Source organism: Calliopsis andreniformis, chromosome 6 (assembly GCF_051401765.1).
Source record: "Calliopsis andreniformis isolate RMS-2024a chromosome 6, iyCalAndr_principal, whole genome shotgun sequence".
Taxonomy (NCBI): domain Eukaryota; kingdom Metazoa; phylum Arthropoda; class Insecta; order Hymenoptera; family Andrenidae; genus Calliopsis; species Calliopsis andreniformis.
This window is the reverse complement of record NC_135067.1, coordinates 8,646,305-8,669,841: the sequence shown is the minus strand read 5'-3', so window position 1 is coordinate 8,669,841 and position 23,537 is coordinate 8,646,305. Positions and strand designations below refer to the sequence as shown.

At 40.0% G+C, this 23,537-nt stretch overlaps 2 protein-coding genes and 1 long non-coding RNA gene across 5 annotated transcripts in view; 1 reads left to right on the top strand and 2 right to left on the bottom strand.

The window, feature by feature from the left end:
- Positions 1 to 23,537, bottom strand: part of Ipk1 (Inositol phosphate kinase 1) — a 209,439-nt gene that overhangs the window by 57,923 nt on the left and 127,979 nt on the right. The window contains exons 1-3 of one of the 3 annotated variants that reach the window (XM_076380314.1): positions 10,422 to 10,548; positions 10,149 to 10,303; positions 8,317 to 8,516 (exon numbers count right to left, since the gene is read on the bottom strand). The exons of 1 other annotated variant lie outside the window; for it this stretch is intronic. The gene's annotated coding sequence lies outside the window, so the exon portion shown is untranslated. Of the gene's footprint in view, positions 1 to 8,316; positions 8,517 to 10,148; positions 10,304 to 10,421; positions 10,549 to 23,537 lie in introns of those variants that run through there. One more of the 3 variants, XM_076380315.1, reaches the window with a different exon arrangement.
- On the top strand, positions 12,542 to 13,175 carry LOC143180997 (uncharacterized). The gene is made up of 2 exons (XR_013002207.1): positions 12,542 to 12,800; positions 12,976 to 13,175. It is a non-coding gene; the product is annotated as an uncharacterized LOC143180997 (long non-coding RNA).
- On the bottom strand, positions 14,901 to 23,092 carry LOC143181209 (protein BTG2). The gene has a single exon (XM_076381528.1). It carries the CDS (start codon positions 22,349 to 22,351, stop codon positions 21,827 to 21,829), a length of 525 nt encoding a protein of 174 aa, XP_076237643.1. The 5' UTR covers positions 22,352 to 23,092; the 3' UTR covers positions 14,901 to 21,826.

Genomic DNA, 23,537 nt, shown 5'->3' with positions numbered 1-23,537 from the left:
AAGAAAAGAGGAACTGGCGTCAAGGAAGAGAGGGCCCCATCATTTCGCGCTGCAATCGATAACTTTAATCGAAGGGGCCATCCTTAAGAAGCCGACGGCGAGTCCATTAGGGTCGAGTCACGCTCGCGAGGTTTCGAGTTCGCCACACCTATGGTGCACTGATAGCGATAAAGAAGACCGCGCGTACTGCGCGTAAATCGTCTTCTAAAGTTACGTTTGCAGCAAGCAGATAATGGAATCGTTGAAAAACAAAGGGCAAACGTACGCAGCAAGATTATCTCGACTTATCGCGGCCGATGTTACGCTAACGAGTTGGAAGTTACGAAAGATTCGAGAGTGGGAGCGTGTGTATTTGGTGGACTGTGAGGGTACTTGAGATTTTCTAATCGAAGATGCGAAATGATGTAACTCTTGTTTTTATAATAATTATTGTGAAATTATATTCTGGAAATATATAGACGCGCATCGTTGTACTGTGAGTCACAGAAACTAATGGATATATTTGAAGAGTATTAAAGTATTAAACCCAACTATTCAGAATCATTCAGGCTTACTTAGGCTCTTATCACAAATAACTGATGACAAAAAATTTTTTTAATAGTCCACAAAAGCTTGTTTCTGAAAATTTTAACAAAAATTTGTCATTTTAACAAATTACATCGATGCAAAATATCACAAATTCTGCCTAATATTTTCCATAGTCAAGTAAATCAATATCATCCATATTCTGGACCATGTGCTGCTTAGAATAACTTGCTAATTCTCATTAACTATTCGAGGCCGCAGCATTTTCACCTATAAAAGAAACACTATGCAAATAGAAATAAGTATACCATTAGAAAGTTTCTGTTTTCTAAGTTAAAAACAGTACAAACGTGTTCTATAATTGTTGAAATACTAAAAGTTTTCGATCATACTAAAAAATATGAAGTTGTTTAAAAATATTGCAATTTTTCAAACGTAAAATGCTATCGTATTTTACATTTTTCAAAACTACGATATTTTTAACAAACTTCGTATTGTTGTGTTTTATCGAAAACTTTTTGCCAGGGCTAGTAGTATTAAGAAAAATCCGCTTAAGTGGAATTACAGCATCGTGCATATGTGATGCCAAAAAGGAAAAACAGGAGTCCATGCAATACACAACCATTCTCAAACAATTAAACTTACACTAGAATGCGAAACATTTGTATTCAAATTCAATACTTCTTACCAATAAAATCAGTGCTTTCACTTCGCTGATACGATCGTACAGCATTATTTAAATTGTGTCTTTAACGAGGTACCCTTGAACCAGCGAATAACCCCAAACTTTCATCCAGCGGTACGAATCTTCCCAGCTTGATCTATCGAAGGAAGCGCCCAATTTAATCGCAATTAAGCAACATTATTAGTAAAAGAAGTGGCCCTTCTGACAAGCAACAACGGTTCGCAATATTTTATCGGCAAAAAAAGAAAGGCAACCAGTTCCAGAGGGGATCCTAATGATCACGCTGCCGCGGAACTGGCTTCCCCTTCGCTCCCTGTCGCGCCGCCGCGGAGCACCGAGCGGAACAGAGTAAGGTATCGCCTTAAAAGGTACGAAAAACGAAACAGAAACTTTCTTGCGAGCGGGAGTGCAGACAGGTTAAGAAAGACGAATGGGCCTCGGGATGAAAGAGCGAGGGGGCCAGGGCGATCTAGGAAGTGTCTTAGCGTCGAAGTAATGATAGCAATAGCGTAATAACGGTGATCCCTCGAAGGGGATACCGCGGTAAACGCGACTCCGTATAGTTACAAACCGTGCATAGTCGTTACGTCAGTTCCAGGTGAAAGGAAGCGAGACGATACCAGGAGTCAAGGGGAAACGGACACGCGTTGGGTAAAAATACGATCTTTGATCGAGCTGCGTTTCTCTTCTACATAAGAATGGCGGAATGAGTCATCGGACGCGCCACTGCACGTGATTGTCCGTCAGTGGAGGTGCCAATAGACGAGGAAAGGAAAGTTGCAAGAGCATACAGGGTGTTTCTAAACATGTGGGACATTCGATTGGGACACGTCGTTGTCCGTCAGCGGAGGTGCCAATAGACGAGGAAAGGAAAGTTGCTGGAATATACGGGGCGTTTCCAAGCATGTGGGACATTTGTGGAGGGTAGATCCTAGATCCAAAGATGATGAAAAAAATTCCTATGCACATATGTGTATAAATGTTTAATTTTTTAGTTATAAGCTATTTTATATTGCGTATGGTGGGACACTTTCATTAAGATCCATGACTGTGTGGCACCCATTCGTAGGCTTAGTAGGACCTTAAAGAGGATAACAGGCGAAGGCAAGTAATAAAAACTGGCGTTTTAGGCAATATTAAATATGATATAACTAAAAAACTATGAGTTTCAGGGTACATGTAATCTGAATATTTTTCATTGTCTTTTTGTACCCAGAATGTATCCACCAAAAATGTCCCACATGTTTGGGAACACTCTGTATGTTAAATATATACGACTCAGAAATTGGAGAGGTTTGATGTATCAATTTCTCTTATGGTTAGAAATGGGCAGCGAGGTCTGTGTGTTGAACGCTTATGGACCTCGGTGAATGTAGTTAAAAAATATAGTGGTAGGATTTTCACAGAGGAAACGAGTGTTCCATAAACTTAATTCATAATCATATAGTATGCTAATAATTGACGAATGAAAATAAAACAGGCTGTAAGTGTTAAAATGAATGCTACGAAGAAAACAATATACTAATATTGGTCTTCACATAAACATTCTCTTTATGGAAAAAAGAACACTTTTTTTAATGGCATTTACAGTCTTGCTTATTTCCACTCTTCAATTGTAATACTTTATTATTAAGTTTATATAAGAATATTGCTGTTATATTAATAAATAATTATATGGTTTGAGTATTAAAAAATAAGCAAAATAAGTACTCAGCTAATACAACTGAAAATAGAAATGCTGAGGTTTAAAAATTTTTAAAATGCTTCAAGAAACCTTTTTGTACATGAAGAGATTGCTACTAATTACTGGATGCGTATCTTAATATTTATAACCAATTCTATGGTACAATATTTAGTTTCCCTACAGTCACCATTTTGGGTGGTAGCCTGGTACCATGTGCCAAGGTATGCTTGAAAGTAAAACTGTAGAAATATAGGGGGAATAAAAAAGGGGAATGACGTAAGGGGTAAACATTAATATTCAGGAACACCCGAAAAGTTTTCTCGACAAAAAGAAGTATGGTTATACATCAGCTTGTGCATACAGATTCTTCCAACATTTGTCACTTTAATAAATGTATGAAGTCCCTTTAGACTCTATAGGCCCTGCCATGAGCTATGTGTACTGTCATAAATAAAGGACACAATTTGATCATCGAAAAATGGTTTTGAAATTTGATAAATCTTTTTTATGTAGCAATATTTCAGAGAGTGCAGGGGAGGTCAAATGAAACATAAAATGTTTTATGACAAAATGTTAAATCTATCTACATTTTGCAATAATGATGCTTTAAAATTAACATATCTATATGCTAAACTAAGAGTCAAAGAGTTCTGTAATTTTACAGATTCATTGAAGAATACTAGTGCAAAACAGTCTTAATACATTTTGTTGTATCTCTTACGGTTTAATTTTAACAAATTGGAGATTCATTTCTTATGAATATTTTGGATCTATAAACCAATGACAAAATTCATGTATAGAAACATGAATGAATTTTTCAAAATGTCAATAAAGTACTTTGAGCTGCAAAGAAGCATACTGATCACTGAATATGAGGCTTTTATTGCAAGGCGACGGTCGACTATTTTTCATTCGACAGTTACTAAAGTGAAAGGCAAACTCGATAGGAGCTTCACAGTTACCACTTGACATGCGTTTTCTACTGTCTTTGAAAAAAAGAAAGGCAAGCTATTTGCATTGTGTGCTTCTTTATCCTGCAATAAAAGACACAAGAAAACGAATGGAAAATGTACAATTAATTGTGTTACATGAACCTCTATCACTATTATTATTATACAGTAATTGTTTCTACATGGAACAAAAGCGCTTAAAATTAAAGTCCCTTCACAAAAGACAAATGTTACCAGAATTGTGTGACACGTGATGACGAAAATTATATAACCGATTGCGTAACTCCAAAAAAACCTATTATCACCTTCCCCGCCCGATACAAATTACATAACTTGTAGTTTTCAATGAGCTTCTCGATGAATTGGCTCCTGCTAAAACGACGTAACGCCAAAATATAAGTTGCCCAATCAGAGCTCCTTTTGTTTGTTCCTCTTATTGAAAGATTTCACGGTGTTTTGCTAACAATTGAAATGTCAAAGTGGGTATTGCAAAATGTCTGTTATATCTGAATTATCGTTGACTTTATATTCATATAGTCAGTCATCAGAAACAGCGATTAATATAAAATAATAATAAAAGATCAAGAGATACTTTACAAAAAATATTATAAAAGATATTACATCATACTAACGTAATATTGTAATAAGAAAATTTAAAAATTCGTTACATTAAAATTATGATATTGGGCATAAATTAATTTTTCTCTTAACAGCATATTAATAATGCATGAAAAGTTACGCAATAAATTCTTGTAAAATTAAAAGTATATCTAAATAACGATACTACATTAACATCCAAAGAATAAAAGCACCTGGACTCTAGGTACAGTGCTTTTACACTAGCCTAATCACTCTCATCCCTAAAAATTAACACAGTTACCAAATCCATCAGCAGACTCTACATCCCCTCATTATACGCTGAACATGACATCAACAGATTTCTCATCAATTTTTACAAAATCCTGCATAACAGCTTGTTTATTAAACCCGAGAAAGGGAGTCTTCGCTTCTTCATTAAACTTCAATCCCTTTCAATTACAACAAACGTACTGCAAGCACAGTGGTTGGCTTTGTTTCCACATGATAATACCAGAAACTCGTTACGACACGCGAAAGCTCGGATGTTTGAAAAACTTTCGTAACAGTCCGACTGAACCGTATGAATCACGTTCTACGTAGCGGAGTAGAAGCGCAGGAAATGTTTCAATTGACCTCAAGCATCCCCCGTTCGACGTGACGCGGGTTACGAGACAATTTCGAGCCCAGAGTGTTAACAAAGCGACTAAACGCAGGAAATCTTGGAAGGTATGCGTGCGACGTCGTCTACGACAACCAAGCAAGTGAATGTCTACTTATTGGCAACACGAACTAACTCCACAGTTCCTAGACTTGGAACAGCAGCTGTACCTCTTCGAGGAACAATTGTCTTTGCTTGGGATTTACTATGGAATTCTGACTCTGCTGGTCTGCCACTAAAATGACTTCAAAAAATTTGTATTTAGTTAGAGATACAAAATTAACTATTATATGCTATTTAAATTTGGAGAATATTTTGTTCATTTTATATGTATCGGATAAAATGAACGAGAATATACATATAGGTATAAATAGCATTTTCTTAAAATATGTATTGAACAAGTTTTGTCTTTATTTTTTTAAATTAAAAGTCACAGAATTATTTTATCTTTAATGTGAAATCATTTAAAATTGAAAAAAAAAAGACTATGCATCATAAATTTAATTGGCCAGCGAGCTATCTATGTTTCCACTACAAGTGCTTTGCTAATTTAATCGACTCTGCATCATCAGAAACACGAGGAACCAATCATATAGGCTTCGTCCGAGCAATCGTATAGGTTTTGGTCCAATCCTATAGGTTCGGCCGATGAAGCATTTGTGATAGCAGTGCAGAACACGTTTTTGCTAAGAGAAATCTATTTCAGAGATAAGTTGAAGTTTCTTTAACATTTCAAACAGAACTATTACAAACTAATTTCTAAAGCATCATCATCAGGCTTGTAGAGTAATATTACAACGGCCACTATCACAGAGTCTACTTTTCAACTCCATTGCCACAATGGACGCGTGTAGACTACGCGAGCCTAGTTTCCACTGACAGAACACGAACAGTGTCCCACTATCACGAGCCACAATTTCCATTCGTGAAACTGTGACGCATTGTGTTTGATGTGACCGTGCACCACGTTGATCCTCGGTTATTAAAAATAAGTAGCTCAGAGAGTGATTAATTGACACGCCATTGGCGTACTTTAGACTTGTTTGTTTTGCTTGTTTCTGATACCATTTGAATAATACCAGAGTCGATTATGCTACGAATCCTATATTTCCGTTTGTAGGTGATAAAAGCGAAAAAGGCTTTTGAAATTGTACCATGTTACAATACTACTTAATGTCCACGCACGGAGATTAAAGCTGATCGATTTCAGCGCGAGCATAAGTTGCCCTCATATCAATCCATATTTATGGGGCAACGTATCTATGCATTTCGATCCAGTTTCGTGTTTATTCATTGGAAGGCAGGGTTTGCTAGCTCCACTTTCGAAATGTCAGATGTAGGGTGAAACCCACTCCTTACATCCTTCTCTCTTTTCCTTTCCTTAGCTTTCCATCTAATTTTTATGATTGGTCTAGTAAGTTTGATTCGATTTTACGTTTACTTGTTACAGAGATACATCTTGGGAGATTTTTATGAATTGAAAAGAATAATGAACAGTGTTACCAGCAGAAATATTAATATTGTATACAGATTTCTCATTTTCATTTCGAATAAAAATGTTGAATTTTTTAATAATTTCAAGATTTATGATTTTTGAAATGATTTTAAAACTTCATCTTTAGATCATTATTTTTGGAAATGTGGGATTATTTTTACTTTTTGAGACTTATGTAGAGCTATAGCTTTTTTCATAAATATTATTAACATTAAAACTTGCAAGGACTACTATATGTATTTTTGTTTTTAATACTATATCAATTTTCATTCTGTATTTTATGTGAGTGTATAATAAAAGCATCTTGGAATATTAATTGCAAGAAAATGAACAATTACAGAAAATTTTAAAAAATAGAATATTAAGCCCAGTAATTTTTCTAAAACGTTCCAAAACAACTGCTCTAATAATATATCTAGTAATAATAGCCAATTTAGAGACAGCAACAAATACAAAAATTATACGTGACGTTCTATTATAATTTTTCTACGATAAGCTTTCAACGTTCATATAATCTTGATTGACCTTAAAAGATCCCCGTGTCATAGGTCACTGAATTCGTCTAAAAATACAGATCTAAGTAACTTAAAAGAAAGTAGTAAATATTTATTTGTAAAACGAATAATACGGTGTTAATTGTATGGAAAGATCATAAAAGGACACTGTGCATATTAATGAATTCATTTATCTCAATATTGCAAAAATGAAATAAGGGTACCTTGATTACTGTATCTAGAATTAAGAAATTATTCTACTTTTTAATGCAATCACAGCAAAGGAAGTTAAGAAGTTAAGATAGAAATCGAGACTGGACGAAAGTCCACTGACTCCAACGCGTCCTGTACAGGTTTCGACATGCTTAGATCTGCACGCTTCAGTCCTCTCTGAAGGTTATAGCTCCCCCTTAAGACGATACTCTTTACGTAAGATTCTTTGTGAAAGAAAAACGTGATATTCTAATATAATGACGACGTAGGAGGACAGAAATAAATTTTCAAAAAATACAATCATCAATATTTGCACAGAATCCACTAACTCGATATAAGTATATTTTTTTCAAGTAAATTACAAAACTCATAATACTAAAAGAGGAATTGAATCAAAGCTACCGTAATTTATAAACAATCTGAGCCACCAAAAAATATGTCTCAACTAATTACTGACTACTCTAAAATCACTTTTGAATAGATATACATATGTATGCTCAAGAAGATGGAACCTTTTTGCTTCTACTATAACTTGTGTATTTGTATGTCCCATTATTTTTTCCATGACTGTAAGAAATTCGTAGGAAAGTCTCAATTAACCCTTTCATCTTCTTTGACGAGTTTCATTCGTATACTTTTTACAATATGTTCGTTGCCAATCACACGCCAACTCGTAATGAATCTATGTACAGCTAACGGGAACTCTGTGGTTGGCAGTTTGTGATAGTCTATTTTTCTAAACCAGCAACGAAGGTAATAACATTACAAAAGAAAATCGTAGGTGAAGGGATTAACCAAGTGAACATCAAGTAGATTCATTATTGAAACCTCCTCTCAGTGGCTAGTTTCTCGTTTTTCTCAAACTATTATTAAATCATGGTCTCATTGCTAACGTTATAGCTCTAACAGTTAATCACACAATACAATCAAAGGATTACACAAAAATTCATCGAACTCATGAATACATTAAAACAGTTCTAAACTTCAATAACCTTAAAAACAGATTGAAATACTGATACAGTGCATAACTCACCCACGCTGCAAAATTGAATCGCCGATGCAAAGACCGAAGCTCCTGGTATCGCGTAGATAAGCATCAGCCCGTAATACATTTGACCTCAAATTTGATAACTCGACGAAGTCCCTGGGAAATAACCGTCGCGTCTTGAAAAATGTTACCCTGAGCTAGGTAAGCGACCCAGCGGCGCATAAATGAGGACAAGGTAAGGCGAGCTGGAGAGAGAAAAAAATATACATATATGAAAATGTCAGCGGGCGAAAACAACGACACGGGTAGATACAGCATGGCGGAGACAACGAAAGGGGACAGGGGGGGTCTGAGAGAATACAGTGAACTGTGCCAGAGAAAAAGAAACAGAGAATATCTAAACCAGTCCTGTCTACGCCTGGGACCCCTTACGCGGTTTCGCCTCCCTCTACGCGGTGTATTGTGTCTGTAGTGTGTTTATATTAGGCACGACCACACGCAACGAGGAAGGCATAACCTATCGTTCGTGTACTCGTCGCGGTTAGAGAGACAAACTGGGAGAGCTTGCTCGCGGCAGCTACTCCAGACTAGGACTGGAACCGATGGAGTCTTATACAGGGTGACTCTGAAATATGTACTACAGCTGATCGAGTAATACTGTTCGTGTTTCAGAAGCCCTCTGGAAAGCATTAGGCGCAATGCTTCCCAGGGGACTTATCATGGAACGTGAATAGTACTTTGGACTCTAGATACTGTTCTTATGAAATCATGGTACTTTTCGAAAAGATGGAGATTTTTATAATAAAAATAAGTTGAAAATGTAGAATATTGTTGTTTCATACAGGGCTCCATATTAGAAAAAATTGTAATGGTACACTAGGGTCTTTCAGGACTCCAGCAAAATTCTGATTTCTGTTACTGTCCTGGAAACTAATTCAAGATAAAAATGTTCTGCAATTATTGTTTAACATTTAAATTTTCTAATTTTAAACTAATCGTATCTCGTAAACTACTAAAATAAATATTTTATTTACTTTAATATTTTCGATTTATATAACCCCCATCCATTCTTTGTATTCCCAACTTAATTTGTCCCTTTGTATCAAATGAAGAAAATGGTAAAAAATGGTATAATAAGCGCATAAATAGTTAAATATGTAATTTCCTGTATTATAGATAAAAGAAAATAATTCTTAATCAAATTTGTTGTATTGTATACAATAATATAAAGCAATATCTGGGGCACTCTGCCTTCTTATATTTATCACGCAATTTGCGTAAGATGTGTCAAATTGACACTAGGGGCAAATGAAGATTAATTTAATATTTTCATGTATTTAATTATGTTTATGTTCATAAACATCAATTACGATAACCCTTCCACAACTACGATATAACAATTACTATCTGAACTTGATTTATTTATTTTATAAAGTTCGTGCACTACTTGCGTCATATTCACTGTAATTTATTTCATTCTCCTAATTATATTCCATGGTTGATACACCCCTTCTATGAGCTGTGTTACAGCTATTGCACTTATTATAGTTTCATATAAAAATTATGACAATAATAATTCCTAAATACCCTTCCCCATTATACGTCCGATAAGATAAATTGATATGCATTGAAAAACATAATATACACAAGTATATTCACTGCGCGTAAGTAGATCCAAGCACGAAGGGGTTGAGTGTAGATATCTACCTGATGCATTCACGCGATTGACCCCGAAATAGCGGAAACGAAATGCAAATACATTTCCTGGCATTATGGAACTACAACGATATTTTCAAAATCGAAATCAAGATCAAAAATTTCTCATGAAACATTACACGAATATCCACTTCTCCCAGAATCAAAAGAAAAAAACTTACTCAATTCCCGAACACAGCACAGTCGACGTAACATTTAAGCGTAATAAATGGACATAAAACTCCATCAGCAACTTCCCATCAATCTCGCCTCCACATCTTCCCCCTCCCAGCCAAGAGAGCCACATAACCTCACTCGCGAATGCCAAATCACGTTCCTTCAAAAGCGAGCATGCAATGGAAAAAAACAATTATACCAATACCGCTTTACACAGGCAAGTTAAAATAGCTTTATCAACCTAGCACGCCCGTATTTTTCGACTGTGCTAATCTTACCCTTAACCGTTGTCAACCGATGGCTTACTACAGCAAAGCCAAAAACGATTGGAGCGTCTAGGCTGCTCTAAGCACCCAAGCCAAAACTTCCAAACTCTTCGACTACCGCGGTGCTCTGTTTTTCCCTGCGCTCGCTCCCAACCACTGCCAAGGCTATCGGGAAAGGGGAGTTTCAGAAAGACCTAGAGAAAGAAAACAAGGATACTCCATATAAAGGGGTGCAGTAGTAACAAAGAGAAAGGAGGAAGAGATTGAATCGCGGTGGTGTGTTGACGTCGAACGGAATCGCGATTCTAAGGCGATACAAGGGGGGCAGTAACCGAGCGGGCCAAGCAACGTCAAGGGGCCAGGGCAACAACCGACGCTGACCCATACGACAACCATCGGTCGCCTCCTCTTCCTCCTACTCCCTTCGCCCCCTCTGCCCCTCGCTCGCGCTCTCCCACCGTTTCATCCTTTGTGGCTCCTCTTCCTTCTCGGCACAATAATTCGCCGTCATTTCGCACGCCTCGGTCCCCCCCCGTTTCCCTCGTTCCCCCCTAACCGCTGGCCACGTATTTGTCCCACATCGCCCGAACCGAGAAACCTTAACAACGCTCGGGAGAGCGGGTTGTTGAACCGAGCCATCGTTTCTTGTCGATGGGATTTAACCCCTTCCGTCGTGAATTAATTCCTGACCGAAGGAGGGAAAAAGGATCGCTTCTTCTCGGGGCAACGCTGAAACGGCTCCTATCGAATCGATCTCGCGGTTCACGCTGCTCGGCTTTAACCTCCGCCTCTGCCACCTCTCCTCGGAGCGGCGTCGACGTCGCGCAGCGGAGTTGCGCGAAAACAGTGTCACGCTCCGTGAACTTCTCCGTTCCTGGCCAAACCGCCGAGCTGCGCGTGCGCGGGTCGCGCTTGGATGGAGACAGGCTGTCGCTTTTAATTAAACGCTGCTGGAATTGTTTACGCGAGATCTTTCTCGACTCGCTCTGAGCGAATTCATTTTCTCTGGCGTTATTTCTGAGACGTGCGTGAAATACAGACTTCTGTTGTACACTAGAACTCTGTCCCTGAGGGAGACCATCTTTTGTGTACGAATTTGGTACGCTGGCTGGAGCGCATGTGCCGCGAGAAGGGGCAAATGTGCACAGACTTTTATGTAACTATGTATAATATAGAAGTAGAATGTAAAAGTGTAATGTAGAAGGATAATATAGAAGTAGAATGTAGAAATATAATATAGAAGTATAATACAGAAGTATAATATAGATATATAATATAGAAGTATAATGTAAAAGTCTGTGTATGTAACACGTACTATGCATATATAGAAATCTATACAGGGTGGTTGGTAATTGATGGTACAACCAATCAGGAGGTGATTCTATATGAAAATATAAGTCGAAAATATAGAATAACATTTTTTCATATCAGGCTTGGTTTTCGAGAAAATCGACTTTAAATATTTGCCGCGTACGCGTGCACATAACTATTTAGGCCAAAGAGCAGAATTGTGTACTCGACAGAATCGGTAGCATTTTTAATCATTTCTTTCATAATAATAAATTTATAGCATGTAAGCATCCTGTTTAAGTGTGGATTCTCGATTACCCAATACAATAAACACAACTTTGAGCCAGGATAATAGCTTAAAGTGAGATTCGTTGAGTACAGGCATAGTTAAGTGCACGTGTACGGGACGAATATTTAAAATTGATTTTGTCAAAAACCAAGCCTCATATGAAAAAATATTATTCTATGTTTTCGACTTACTTTTTTATGTAGAATCACCCCCTAATCGGTTGTACCACCAGTTGCTGTCCACTCTATATACTTGCTCATTTTCGTCACACATGCACCAGTTTAGTATACTATGTACTTTCTGTACATATTCGTCCTGCAGCTATGCATGGGGAGTTAGCAATTTAGTGTAATACACAAGATGATCAGTTTAACTGGAAACCCTGTAATGAGTGTTGGTAGTACTTACAATGCTAACATAATTTACAATAAATGCTGTCGACATTCGGAGGATTTCCAATTAAACTGATCATCTTGTACAGAAGTCTATGGTGGAATATAACGGAAATGGGAGGCGAAAGGGGAGGGTTTGAGAGAAAGATAGGTAATAAAGAGATGCCCTTCCTGGCTGATCAGAAAGTTTTGGTTTTGACTGGAGAGATCGGTATTATAGTTCCACGCTGTTGATTTCACGATTCGTGGAGTTTTATGACTCTCAGGTACTCGGTTGCGAAGGTTCCCACGGATTGGGATCGTAAAAAAATTGCCCCAGGAATGATGCTTGATAAATTAACCTTCCAAGGACAGCAGATTTTCACTTGCAACACTAAGCAGTCGGAAATGAAGCCGTATCTTTCTCAAGTTAAACGATATGTATGCACATTACAATTGTTGGAAGATTATTATTTAGAAAAATTCTCCTAGAGAGAATCTTAGTACGGTGTATAATACGAAGACTAATTTTCTCTCACATACACAGATATTCTTAATATGTTTAATTTTCTTTTGTTTCTAATACTCATTCCTTTCTTATTTTCGTCCTTTTCAGGTACAGTAAATCAAATTACTGCAGAAAAAATCAAATGAACTAATACAGTGGCTAATATCTCACCAAATCTTTAAGAGACAGTAACGAACATTTAAAAAATAATACTTTAACATTACTACTATATCCTAGTTCTTACTTTATATTAAAGCACAAGTAATGAAAGAAAGCTTATACAGATTCACTAAATAAACAGAACTGTAAAACAACATGTTTTCAATATAAATATTTATCTCCCTCCAACTCGTTCTTTATCTTTAAAAAAACTGCATCTCATTTGTTATAAAAAACACGGTATCGATTGTATCGTCACCAAGATATCTCTAACGACATTTCAAAATGAATTTTCGTTAAAGACAGTACATGAGAACGACTGATCGACAGGTCATTAACAGCGGTGCACTTTTTTTGCCTAGATACGATTAATATCCGATAGTCGATCAATGCACTCGCCTTTCGTGGCGAATCGAGACTGGTCTTCAACTTGAAAGTCCGAGTTCGTCTAGAAAAATGGCGTATCGAGTTCTCGCGGTACCATTCGATACTCTTTCTTGCAGTTGCAGTCGCCATTGGTCATGGCAGTAGACATCATACTCGCGGAACCAGTTAGCCTGCTCGTTTATCGGCCATCGACGATTAGCTGAATAAAGTAACGTCCGTTAACTTCGTAAACCATTCTCGATTTATCTGTCACCATGCTGCTATCTTAAGTTAGAAGATAATGCCCAAGATTAATGTACGAAGCGAGAAGACCGTGCTGTATTATTAATATTATCTAGAATATTTATCTATAATTAATATTATCTCTATTATTAATTATTTATGGTATGATTTAATTGCAAGAAAAAGCGATTCTATATGAAAATAGGTAGAAAGTGTACCTAAATATATTTTAAGTTCTATTTTTGAAAAGAGGGAAAAGTCTGGATATTTATCTAATTCGATTAGTGCACATGCACTTGAAGAAGAATTGATAGAATGCACTGGTATATAAATTAATTATTGTGCATTTGTTTTTTTCATAAAGCTGTGCTTTTGAGAAAATTCAAATGAATTTTTAAAGTTTGGATTGTTTCTCGCAATTAATTAGGTAAGTGCGTGCGTGTTTGATCAAACTTTTAGGCTGCATTTAATTATTTTGCAATTAGAAAATTTTTAATTGAAGTCATTTTACGATTATGATTTACTTCCTGTACAAAACTTTGTTTAAGATTAAATAATTAATACACCATATTTATTTTTTTATTTTATTAATATTTATTATTAGTTAGAGGCAGCATTATTTATTCAACAGTCAGGTGTATATTTTATTGAAATGAAGTTCGAAATTGAAAAATATGATTCTACACTTTCAACACATTCTTTTAATGAAGAATTATCACTTCTAATGGAGGAATAATTTTATATTTTTTAATGAAAAGATATTACTTTTATTTCTGGTAGCTACTTATGTATTTTTCTTTTGATCGTTTCAGTGAATCATATAGGACTGATTTAAACTGAAATATTTCTGTTTGAATTTTCCATCACAAATATGGAAATATTCTGTACATATATCGAAGAAAATAAAAGCACATAATAGTAAGTTTTAAGTCGTCTAACACGAGTATTCATCCAACCATTGTTCTTCAATGTGGTGTCTACGATCTATTGAATGTGAATGATCTCTTATCGTCAATGCCACGCACTTATCTGTCCCACAGCTGATGTTTCGCATGGTCACGTGCCACTACACTGTTCTGAATTAGAGTTTGGATATTTAGTTCGTTTCACAAGAAACATACAAGGAACATTAATGTTATCATCTCTTTGCACATTTAATATGCACTCACATACAATTTGAGAGTTATAAACGTGTACATCACAAAAAGAAAGTACGGGAGTTTGTTTTTCCAAGATGAAAGTAATTATTTCACCATTTATGTATCTATTTCTGGTTTTTACTAAAAAATAATTTCATGGACTACATTTTAATGCGATAATGTTGTAAATAATAAGTATGACGTGATTATTTTTACAATGAAGTTTGTTTCATTATTTTCAGTTTCACTAATAAACCTTCTTAACATAGTAAGTAAATTTAAGTAGATCGACAAACTACTTACGACGATTTTGATATCAGTGTTGAAAGGAAACTTCGTTCAGATTATACCACATGATATCGTTAAAGAAAGAAATACGAATTTTATAATTTATAACATTGAACAAAAGCTTCGAATTCTTGACTATGCAAATACGTATAAGAAAAATTTTGAAAAATATCATTCAAGCACAGCTTTTTTAAACTAGTACCAATTATTCTTAAAAAAAAGTATAAAATTCATTATACTTACTTACATAAACAAATCCTTTGCGTACGTAATCTTTTCTTAAAAGAATCGTTAATTCGCACAATTTCATTAACACATACGTCACTATAAAATGAAACTTATTACGAATCGTAAGAACAACACTATCATTAAGACGCTAAAACAGAAGAAGTACAAAATCCAATATTTAAAAATGATTAGTTTCTAACATATTGGATAAGGAAACAAAATGCATTCGAGGATATTGATTACAGCGTTAAAAAAATTGAACTTCGCAATTGAAAATCACATTTCCGTAAAGTTTTACGACGAACCGCTAACGAAGGTTCCTTCCACTACAAAAGACGCTAGAAGACTGACTCGGACACGTTTCTCCTGTTTTCAAAAATTCAAGCTCCTAAGGTGCGTTGTTATCGTTACAAGTATGTTTATGCGTTCGAAGGAGATGGTTGCTGGGAAGTCGGTCGAAAATCAAATACCAGACAGCGGCGTTTTATATTCATTGAAATTTCATAAGCACGAGGCCTTTTTGTTTTTATTATCTCTGTACAAAAACAGTCGAAAAAATTATAGATTTCATTTGATAAAGATTCAATTTTTTCGAGCTCACGGCATATGTACAAGCGGGAAATGATAAACATAGTAACCTAAAAACTAAATATAATTATACATTGATATAATAATAGATATAATAATTATAATCCATAATAATTAATAGTAAACCTACGAGTCTACAGATTCGAGAGTGTACGTAACGTGTTCCTCGTGTCTGTTCCATGTATCTCGTCAAAGTGTAGGAGTGTCCAATGTATGTGTATCGAATGTGTTCCTGCGTATCTCGTATATGTATGCATTTGGGTCTCCCGTTGTGTATCAATCCGTGTGTTTCCTGTATGACTATGTATAATATATATCGTATAATTGGTAAAGCGAATTTTCCTTTATACAGAATCCCCTCGAATAGATCATTTCGCTGGCAATCAATTCGCAATGATTAATCTTCGCAACTCCTGTACTGTGTGTTGTGTAAGTGTCGACTGTATAGTGTACCAGCGCGCACGCGCGCGCGCGTGTATGTGTGTATGTGATGTGAATGTAATTTTCTTGTGCACTGGCCAACAGGGCCGCCGAATTCGGATCTCGATGACCTTGGGTCGGTGTCTTTTTTGCTTTGAATCTTGTTTGTCTCTCTAACTCTGAATGCGTATTAAAATCACTATGAGTTCACCCTAATCAGTACAATAATTCGGCATCACAATTAAATATTACCAGGATGGGACCCACGGCCCACTTCACCCGAGTTGAGCACCCCTGTCGGGCCTCACGCTCTCTTACTGTCCATCCCTCATTTTCTCCCTCGATATATGCTCTCACACGCTCTCACACTCGCGAACAATAAGATTCCCGGACGCTCCCCCTTCTCCCTCGCTCGCTCACACTCACGCACACTCGTGCATTCCTCCTTCCTGGTGTCCAAACAAAAGTGTCAACCCCACAGAAAAGAAAGATACACGGCATACCCTATACTCTAACCGCCATCTACAATATATCTCCTCTTCCTCCTTCGCTCGCGCTTATATTAGTCTCTCTACCGTTCCTCGATAGAGAGATAGAGGAAGAGAGAGAGCGGAGGGAACGTAGGTGGAAAATACGAACGGAAGACGCCATTGAAATTTGGCTGAATCGAATTCTGAAGCGGACCCTCGGCGCGTCTGCGCGAAGCGAGACTATCGATTCCGCGGCGATGATTCTCTGCGCGAGCACGATTGAACGAATTTACAATAGATCTCGAGGACAAGTATCTTTACACAGACTCGCCCGCGCAGATGGGAGGATGAATAGTCTCGCTTTCCCGCCTGCGTGACACGGTTGCCACCCCGTACGACTGAGATACATCACATGTACATTAGCATCGTATTTACAATTTTTAGTCAGCTCGGGAAATGATACTGAAAGAAAGACAATTTCCTTTTCTGAAATTCTGAGGTCCCCGGCAGCTCGGCGCGGCTGAGCGGTCATTTTTGTACAAGTACTCCTTTCGATGTGTACACGCAATAAATGTCGCGCGCGCGGTTCCGTTCGCACTTTTCTTCGCCTCTTTTTTCCTTCTCCCTCCTCTCTCTCTTTCGCACACGCGCGCATGCACCCTCCCCGGGCGGCACACACCACTACCAGCGAATCATCACCGCCATAAACATGAACACGAACACAGTAACCTACTATATGGTTTTCATCTTTTTTTTTTTTCATCTTCGTTAAATCCTCAAGCAGCAGAAACTTTCTCTCGCTCACGTCTCTCTTGCACGAGTTCTCTCTCGCAGTTCGAATCTTGTTTTTTTTTATCGTTTATCTTGATTTTGTCTCGTTTTATTTAAAAAAATACTGAATTAACCAAGCTAAAATCACAGACTTGCTGGTGCCTTATTTCCAGCGGGTTTGTACAAATTCTTCCTGAAGGACTCTATGTATAGTTACAAGATTGTATATATATGTATATATATAAGTATGTATATATAATTATATGCGTATATATATGTATATATAGTAATTACAATTCGCTCGTGAAATAAACTCTCTCTCTCTCTCTTTCTCTCGCTCTCATTCTCATTCTCGCAGATTTTTTTTCTCATTCGTTCTTCTCCCGGTGTCGCGCGCTCGCGCGCGCACACGTGTGTTTTCTTCGTTACATTTGTTGGTTTTTTTCTTTCAAGTGTATGTGTATGTGATTCGTTTCGTCGCGTGTGATCGTGGATGTACAATAGAACGTGGTTGCCTAACGCGAATCAAACGGTCTTTTTTTACAGGTTATGTTGCATCAACAGCTAATTCGGCTCGAAATGGACCAAGAAAAGAAAGAAAAGAAATAAAGGAACATTTAACGCATATTATATATATGTATATATCTCTATAGCTCTGGCTAGGCTATGTTACACGTACGCATCTCGCCTAAAAACTGCAACGGTGTGCGAGGATTTCTACGCGTCGCCGTTCGACTCTCACACTTTCTCCAGTTTCGTCAAACGTTAACTTTCGACAGAATAGTTCCAAGCGGTCGTACCAGAGAGAGAATTGGCTCTGCATTCCGATCGTTCTAAAGGAGCAAGCACATCGATTTTCCCCACCTCTCGGTCCCTTCTTGTCCTTTGGCGCGCTCGCAATCGCAATTTCGCATTCGGTGGGCATGTTTAGCAATTTTAATCGAACATCACATTGCAAATTACCGAAACAAGTTTGAGATATTGCTCGAAGCCAGTTTAAGAAAAAAAGGAAAAAAAAACACGAAAAACTTATAGAATTATTGACAAGAGAAGTAAAGGACGTGCGAACTCGCGAAGGATCGAGCTGACGCGCAAAATATACAATATTTATAGATAAATATATATATATATAATATGTATATAAATGTAACTTAATGCACAATCCGCGGGAATCGCTAAAATTGATTACTCTAAAAACTCGTTTAAAATTGCCACGCATACCCTTCGATATAAACATATTTATAAACGTATACTTTTACATATCGGTACAACGCGGAGGCGCGCGCATGCACAGTCGAACCGATCGCGAATGCGCGCGGCTCTAATTAGGTCGTTCACACACAGAGATTGCTTATATTGTCCTCTCTATTTTTAATATAATCACAGACACGTTTTTCTTCTTTATAACTGCTACAGACAGAGCCTTCTGATTCGATACCGAACGCGACAAGTGTCCCTCCGTTTTTGCTTCGCTTTCTTTCTCCACAGACACTCCTCTCTTTTTCTCTCTCTTGCTCACTACCTTTCTGTTACCCATTCCATGGTCACACAGCATTTTTTCACGATTGCGTCACCCCAGTCACCCCAATCGAACGGCATTCTCACGAATTCTTGCACACCTCGATCCGATTTCTTTTTCTCCCAGCAACAGCGCTGCTGACGTAGACACCTCAAAAAGCTAGATAGGGGCCAGGAGAGAAGAAAAGAAAGAACTTACCGATGATTCACGATAGACGATCGACGCTAGTTTCACGTTTCACTCGACATATACTTGTCTCGACACCAAAATCTCGCGAAAACACGCCACGGAGAAACTATTGACTGTTACCTACATATACATATACATGCATATGCATTCGGAAAAATTTGACGTTGCCTCGGAAACACGACTCTCGAACTGTTACCTTTAGAAACTGCATGCTCTGAAAACTCGCGAATTTGCACATTTATTTTCTCGAAAAGGAAAGACACACGTACGTATATTCCTCTATTTGGATCAGGATTGAAAATTTAACTAGATTGCAATCCAAACGTGAGCCAATCAGACTTTAAGATCGTCACAGGCGTACGGGACACATTTTTGCTCGAGAGAACCATTTTTTACGCTGACCCCGTGTCTTGACCGTTCACGGAGCAGAACAGATAGACCACTTCTCACAGAAACGATTGATCGAAAGAGAACGTACCGTGAGGTGACCGTCGATCCGTTTTAACGTTATTGTCCAATCGCGAAGGGTTCGCGGACGATGGGCGGCTACGTGACGACACGTTCACTTTTTCATGGTTTCACAGTCGCGCCACATGCACTCGCCATTCGGCCCGATTCTTCCGTCACGTCCGAAACACCAGAAAGATGGTAGTACGGTACAATGCACGAATCACGCCAAGAAAATCACAGTTGCTTCACTTTGAATTCGTCCTCACTCTTTCGTCATGCACACTCAGGCACGCTGGCCTAAGTCCCGTTCACACTGAGCAAACTCTAAATTTCAAATTACTTCACCGATAAGAAACTATTACCTTTTCTCAGCGAGAACTCGATACAAACTTGGACAAGAATATTTCGAGTCAGTAACAGACGCTCGCAAATGAACTGGATTCAAATTCAAGGTAGACCAATGTGAACGGGACTCAACACGCTCGACATATTCTCTCTGCTTTCACGCACGCATGCACACATTCTCTCTTGCTTCTCCGTTCGCGGGAACAGTAATATACAACGCGACGCAAATGTGTACGCGCGAACAGCGACAATTCGAAAGTTCGCGCGTATACATATGGCCGCCTACATACATAATACCTATATATATGTACATATAAACTCGCGCATTTTGTCAAAGGTTTGTACGTATGAAGTGTAACGTGTGTTCTTATTGTGTCAACGATACCAACGAGGCGCAGACCTCGCATCGACGACCAATGAAAAAACGATGGACGATCCAAGGGGAACGATGAAATCCAAGACACGCTGACGTTGGTGGTGGGGGGGGTATCGATCCTTCGATCAATCGCTCGAACGCCGATCGACGGACTTCCTCTCCCGCACGACGTGACGACAGAAAGGTTGTTGCTGTTTTTTTCCATTACTCCAAACGCTCCAAAGGCGTAGCTCGATGTCTGTGTGTATATATACGTGTAGGTGTGTGGCTCGGTGGTAATTAGCATCAGTGCGAGGTTAGGGAGAAAGATCCTTGGCGACCACAGAGTGATACGTGTGCGCAGAAGAACGTATCGAAAAACCGGAAGCGGAGTCCTCTTCCTCCTCGCCTCCCTTCCGTTCTTCGCCACCGTCCTTCCTCTTCGCGGGGGAGGGAGAGCGTACCCAAAGAACGCTGTTCACGTTCGACGTGGTGTGTGTATGTAACGTGTAGATTCGACTGATACGTAAAGAGACTTCGTGGAAGAAAAGAGATTTGCGACGGTAGAAAACACGCTGTTAGAATCCTTCTCGAGGGAGAGAGTCTGGGTCTCGCTTGTTCCTCTCTCGAGAACAGAGGAGAGGGTCAGACTGGTTCGTTGTTCCCCGCCCCCGCCTACCTTCCTTTCAGGACCGACGGACGTACGCGGGAGGAGGCTGAGATCAATTTGTCGGGCTGAAGGAGTCCTCGCGAAGCTCGCTCATGGTTCCTTCCTTTTCTCGTTTCGCGGCTGGGTCTCGCTGGCCTTCGACCGTCTCCCGCACGAAGGGCCCAATGCTGGACCCTCCATCTGCCCGCGAGACGCGCCTAGGAACGCCAGGGGACCGCTGGCTTGGGTCAGGTTGCGTCGTTGCCCGAACGCGCAGCACTCTACTCGAATCGTTCGACGATGACGATGATACATCTCCCGTCGCGAGCCAATCATCTCCGAAACATCCTTGGATGGCTCGCGGCGCGGTTGGACTAGAGTCAGTCGTGGTCCGCGGCTGCCTGACCCGTCGACGAGTCAGGCGACGCGGGTTATATACATTATATGGACGAATTCCTCTTCGGTGAGAATCTAGGATTGCTTGGCCGAGAATCGGTTTTGACAAAAATTTCCAGGTAGCACGAGTGAGCGAGCGATTTCTTTTGCACTTCTGTTACGATTACATGATCATCTTGGAAACTTCTTTGTTACCCGATGGAGTAGGATTTTGCGCGTTCGCGTGCGCGGGTCAAACATTCACACGACCAAGGGAGCACGATCACATATATCACGAAAGCGCGTGTGCTTTGATCAGTCCGAGAGCGTGAGATGCACGTCCAATGGGAACGAAGCGAGACGCCTGGCGTCCTCGCATCGATGGACCCGTGCCGAATGGACGCTTCAACTGGAGACGAACGCGGCGATCTGCTCGCTGAACTGCGAGTGCTCCAATAACAGGGAGTCCTTGCAGCTCTCGAACTGTTGTTGCTGTTGCTGCTGCTGCTGATGGTGTTGGTGTTGGTGTTGTTGATGGTGTTGATGGTGTTGCTGCTCCTCAGGTTCAGGCTCCGTGCGCTCGTACAGTACACAGATGGATCCGTTCTCGCCAATTCTGTACGATACCTCCGACGGGTCGATCCACATCGTCAGCTCGCTCGGGAACAGGCTGTGCAACACCGTGGGCAGCAGGCCGACGTTCGCGCCCGCCTGGGCGATCACGGGATCCATTTTACCGTTGATGCGTATGCAACGGTAACCAGATCCTCGGTTCGGCCGATCGGGGAACCAGTGGTCCCTGTAGCGATGCCGAAGGACCTCTGTTAGAGAGGACTTGAACATCTCGAGCTGCCGCTCGGATAGCTGGCCCGTCTGCAGACGCAGCAGATGCACCAAAAAGTCCGCCGCCGACACGATTTCCAGTCTCATTGTTGCTCGCCGATTCGACCCAGGACGATTGATCTACGACGAAATTTTGTCGGCCGTTGCGCGCCTAGCCTCTTCCTCCTCCAGTTCTTGCTCGTTTTTTGTCGCCCGACGCTGCTGGGACAGACGCCACCGAGGGGAAACACCGTGATCACGGCGCGAGAGGGGCCGTCGTTCGTGGCGAAACGCGCACAGGAGTCTTCACAAAATGGCGTCGCCGCCACGTCGCTCGGCTGATGTTGCTCTTCGGTCGTCGACGCTCCAGCGCGACAGAGTGCCGGTCGTATCTCGACGGTTCGAGGACGAGCGACGATTTCGCATGAACGACTCGGACGGGAAGACGTGTGCGGCGTCGCGGTGGCCGTAGCTTCGATCGATGGACTCGCCTCGGAGCCTCGAGCTGGGGGTTCGTTTTAACGGAACGAGCGAGCTCCCTCGGGAAACGGGACGCGATCTCGTAAACTGCCTCGTTTCGACGCGTAGATTGCCCCGAGATCGGTTCGTACGATCTTTTAGGTGACGAGATCGAAGCGAAGGAGGAGATGTATTTATATTGATACGATCGCGACGACTGCTGGAACTTCGAGATTCTCCCACGCTGTTTCACTTTGCACACCTTTTACGTTACCGCGGACCGATAAACTTTCTCGCGAAACCCACACCCGACGCACCTTTCTCTGACTCGCGGAGTAACCGCACCCACCAACTGCCAACGACTTTCTAGTGGCAGCAACCGTCGACGCGAACCAAGTAGCTTTGTCTCTTTGTTCGCGCAACCCGTGGAGGGGATGAAGCTCGAGCCGCGGTTGGTCGGCTCCCGTTCCCACCGTGACCCGCCGTCACGTGACCGCAATCTGCGCGTCCCCGCTGCGCGCACGTTCGCAGCTGCGTCCCGAATACGGATCGTCTGCGCGGATGAGGGTTCTCAACCGGTTTACGACCGACGTCACTGCCAGAGTCATTTTTCAGGGACTTACAAAACATTTCTTCGAAAAACGAGACACGAGATTACGTGGACTGATAGGGGATACCACGTGGGGACTGGGAATTCGGGGATACTGACTCGAAACGCAATTCTGGCTGTTTGTAGTAGACGATGTTGAGTAGGTACTTGATGCTTGCCGATGGAACGACTTTGTAGACGAATTTTGGAGAGTATAGATATTCGAACAGGTATTGGAGCATCGAA

What these genes read in the sequence shown, in the direction of transcription:
- LOC143181209 (XM_076381528.1), bottom strand. Translation starts at nt 22,351, where the DNA reads ATGAGACTGGAAATCGTGTCGGCGGCGGACTTTTTGGTGCATCTGCTG.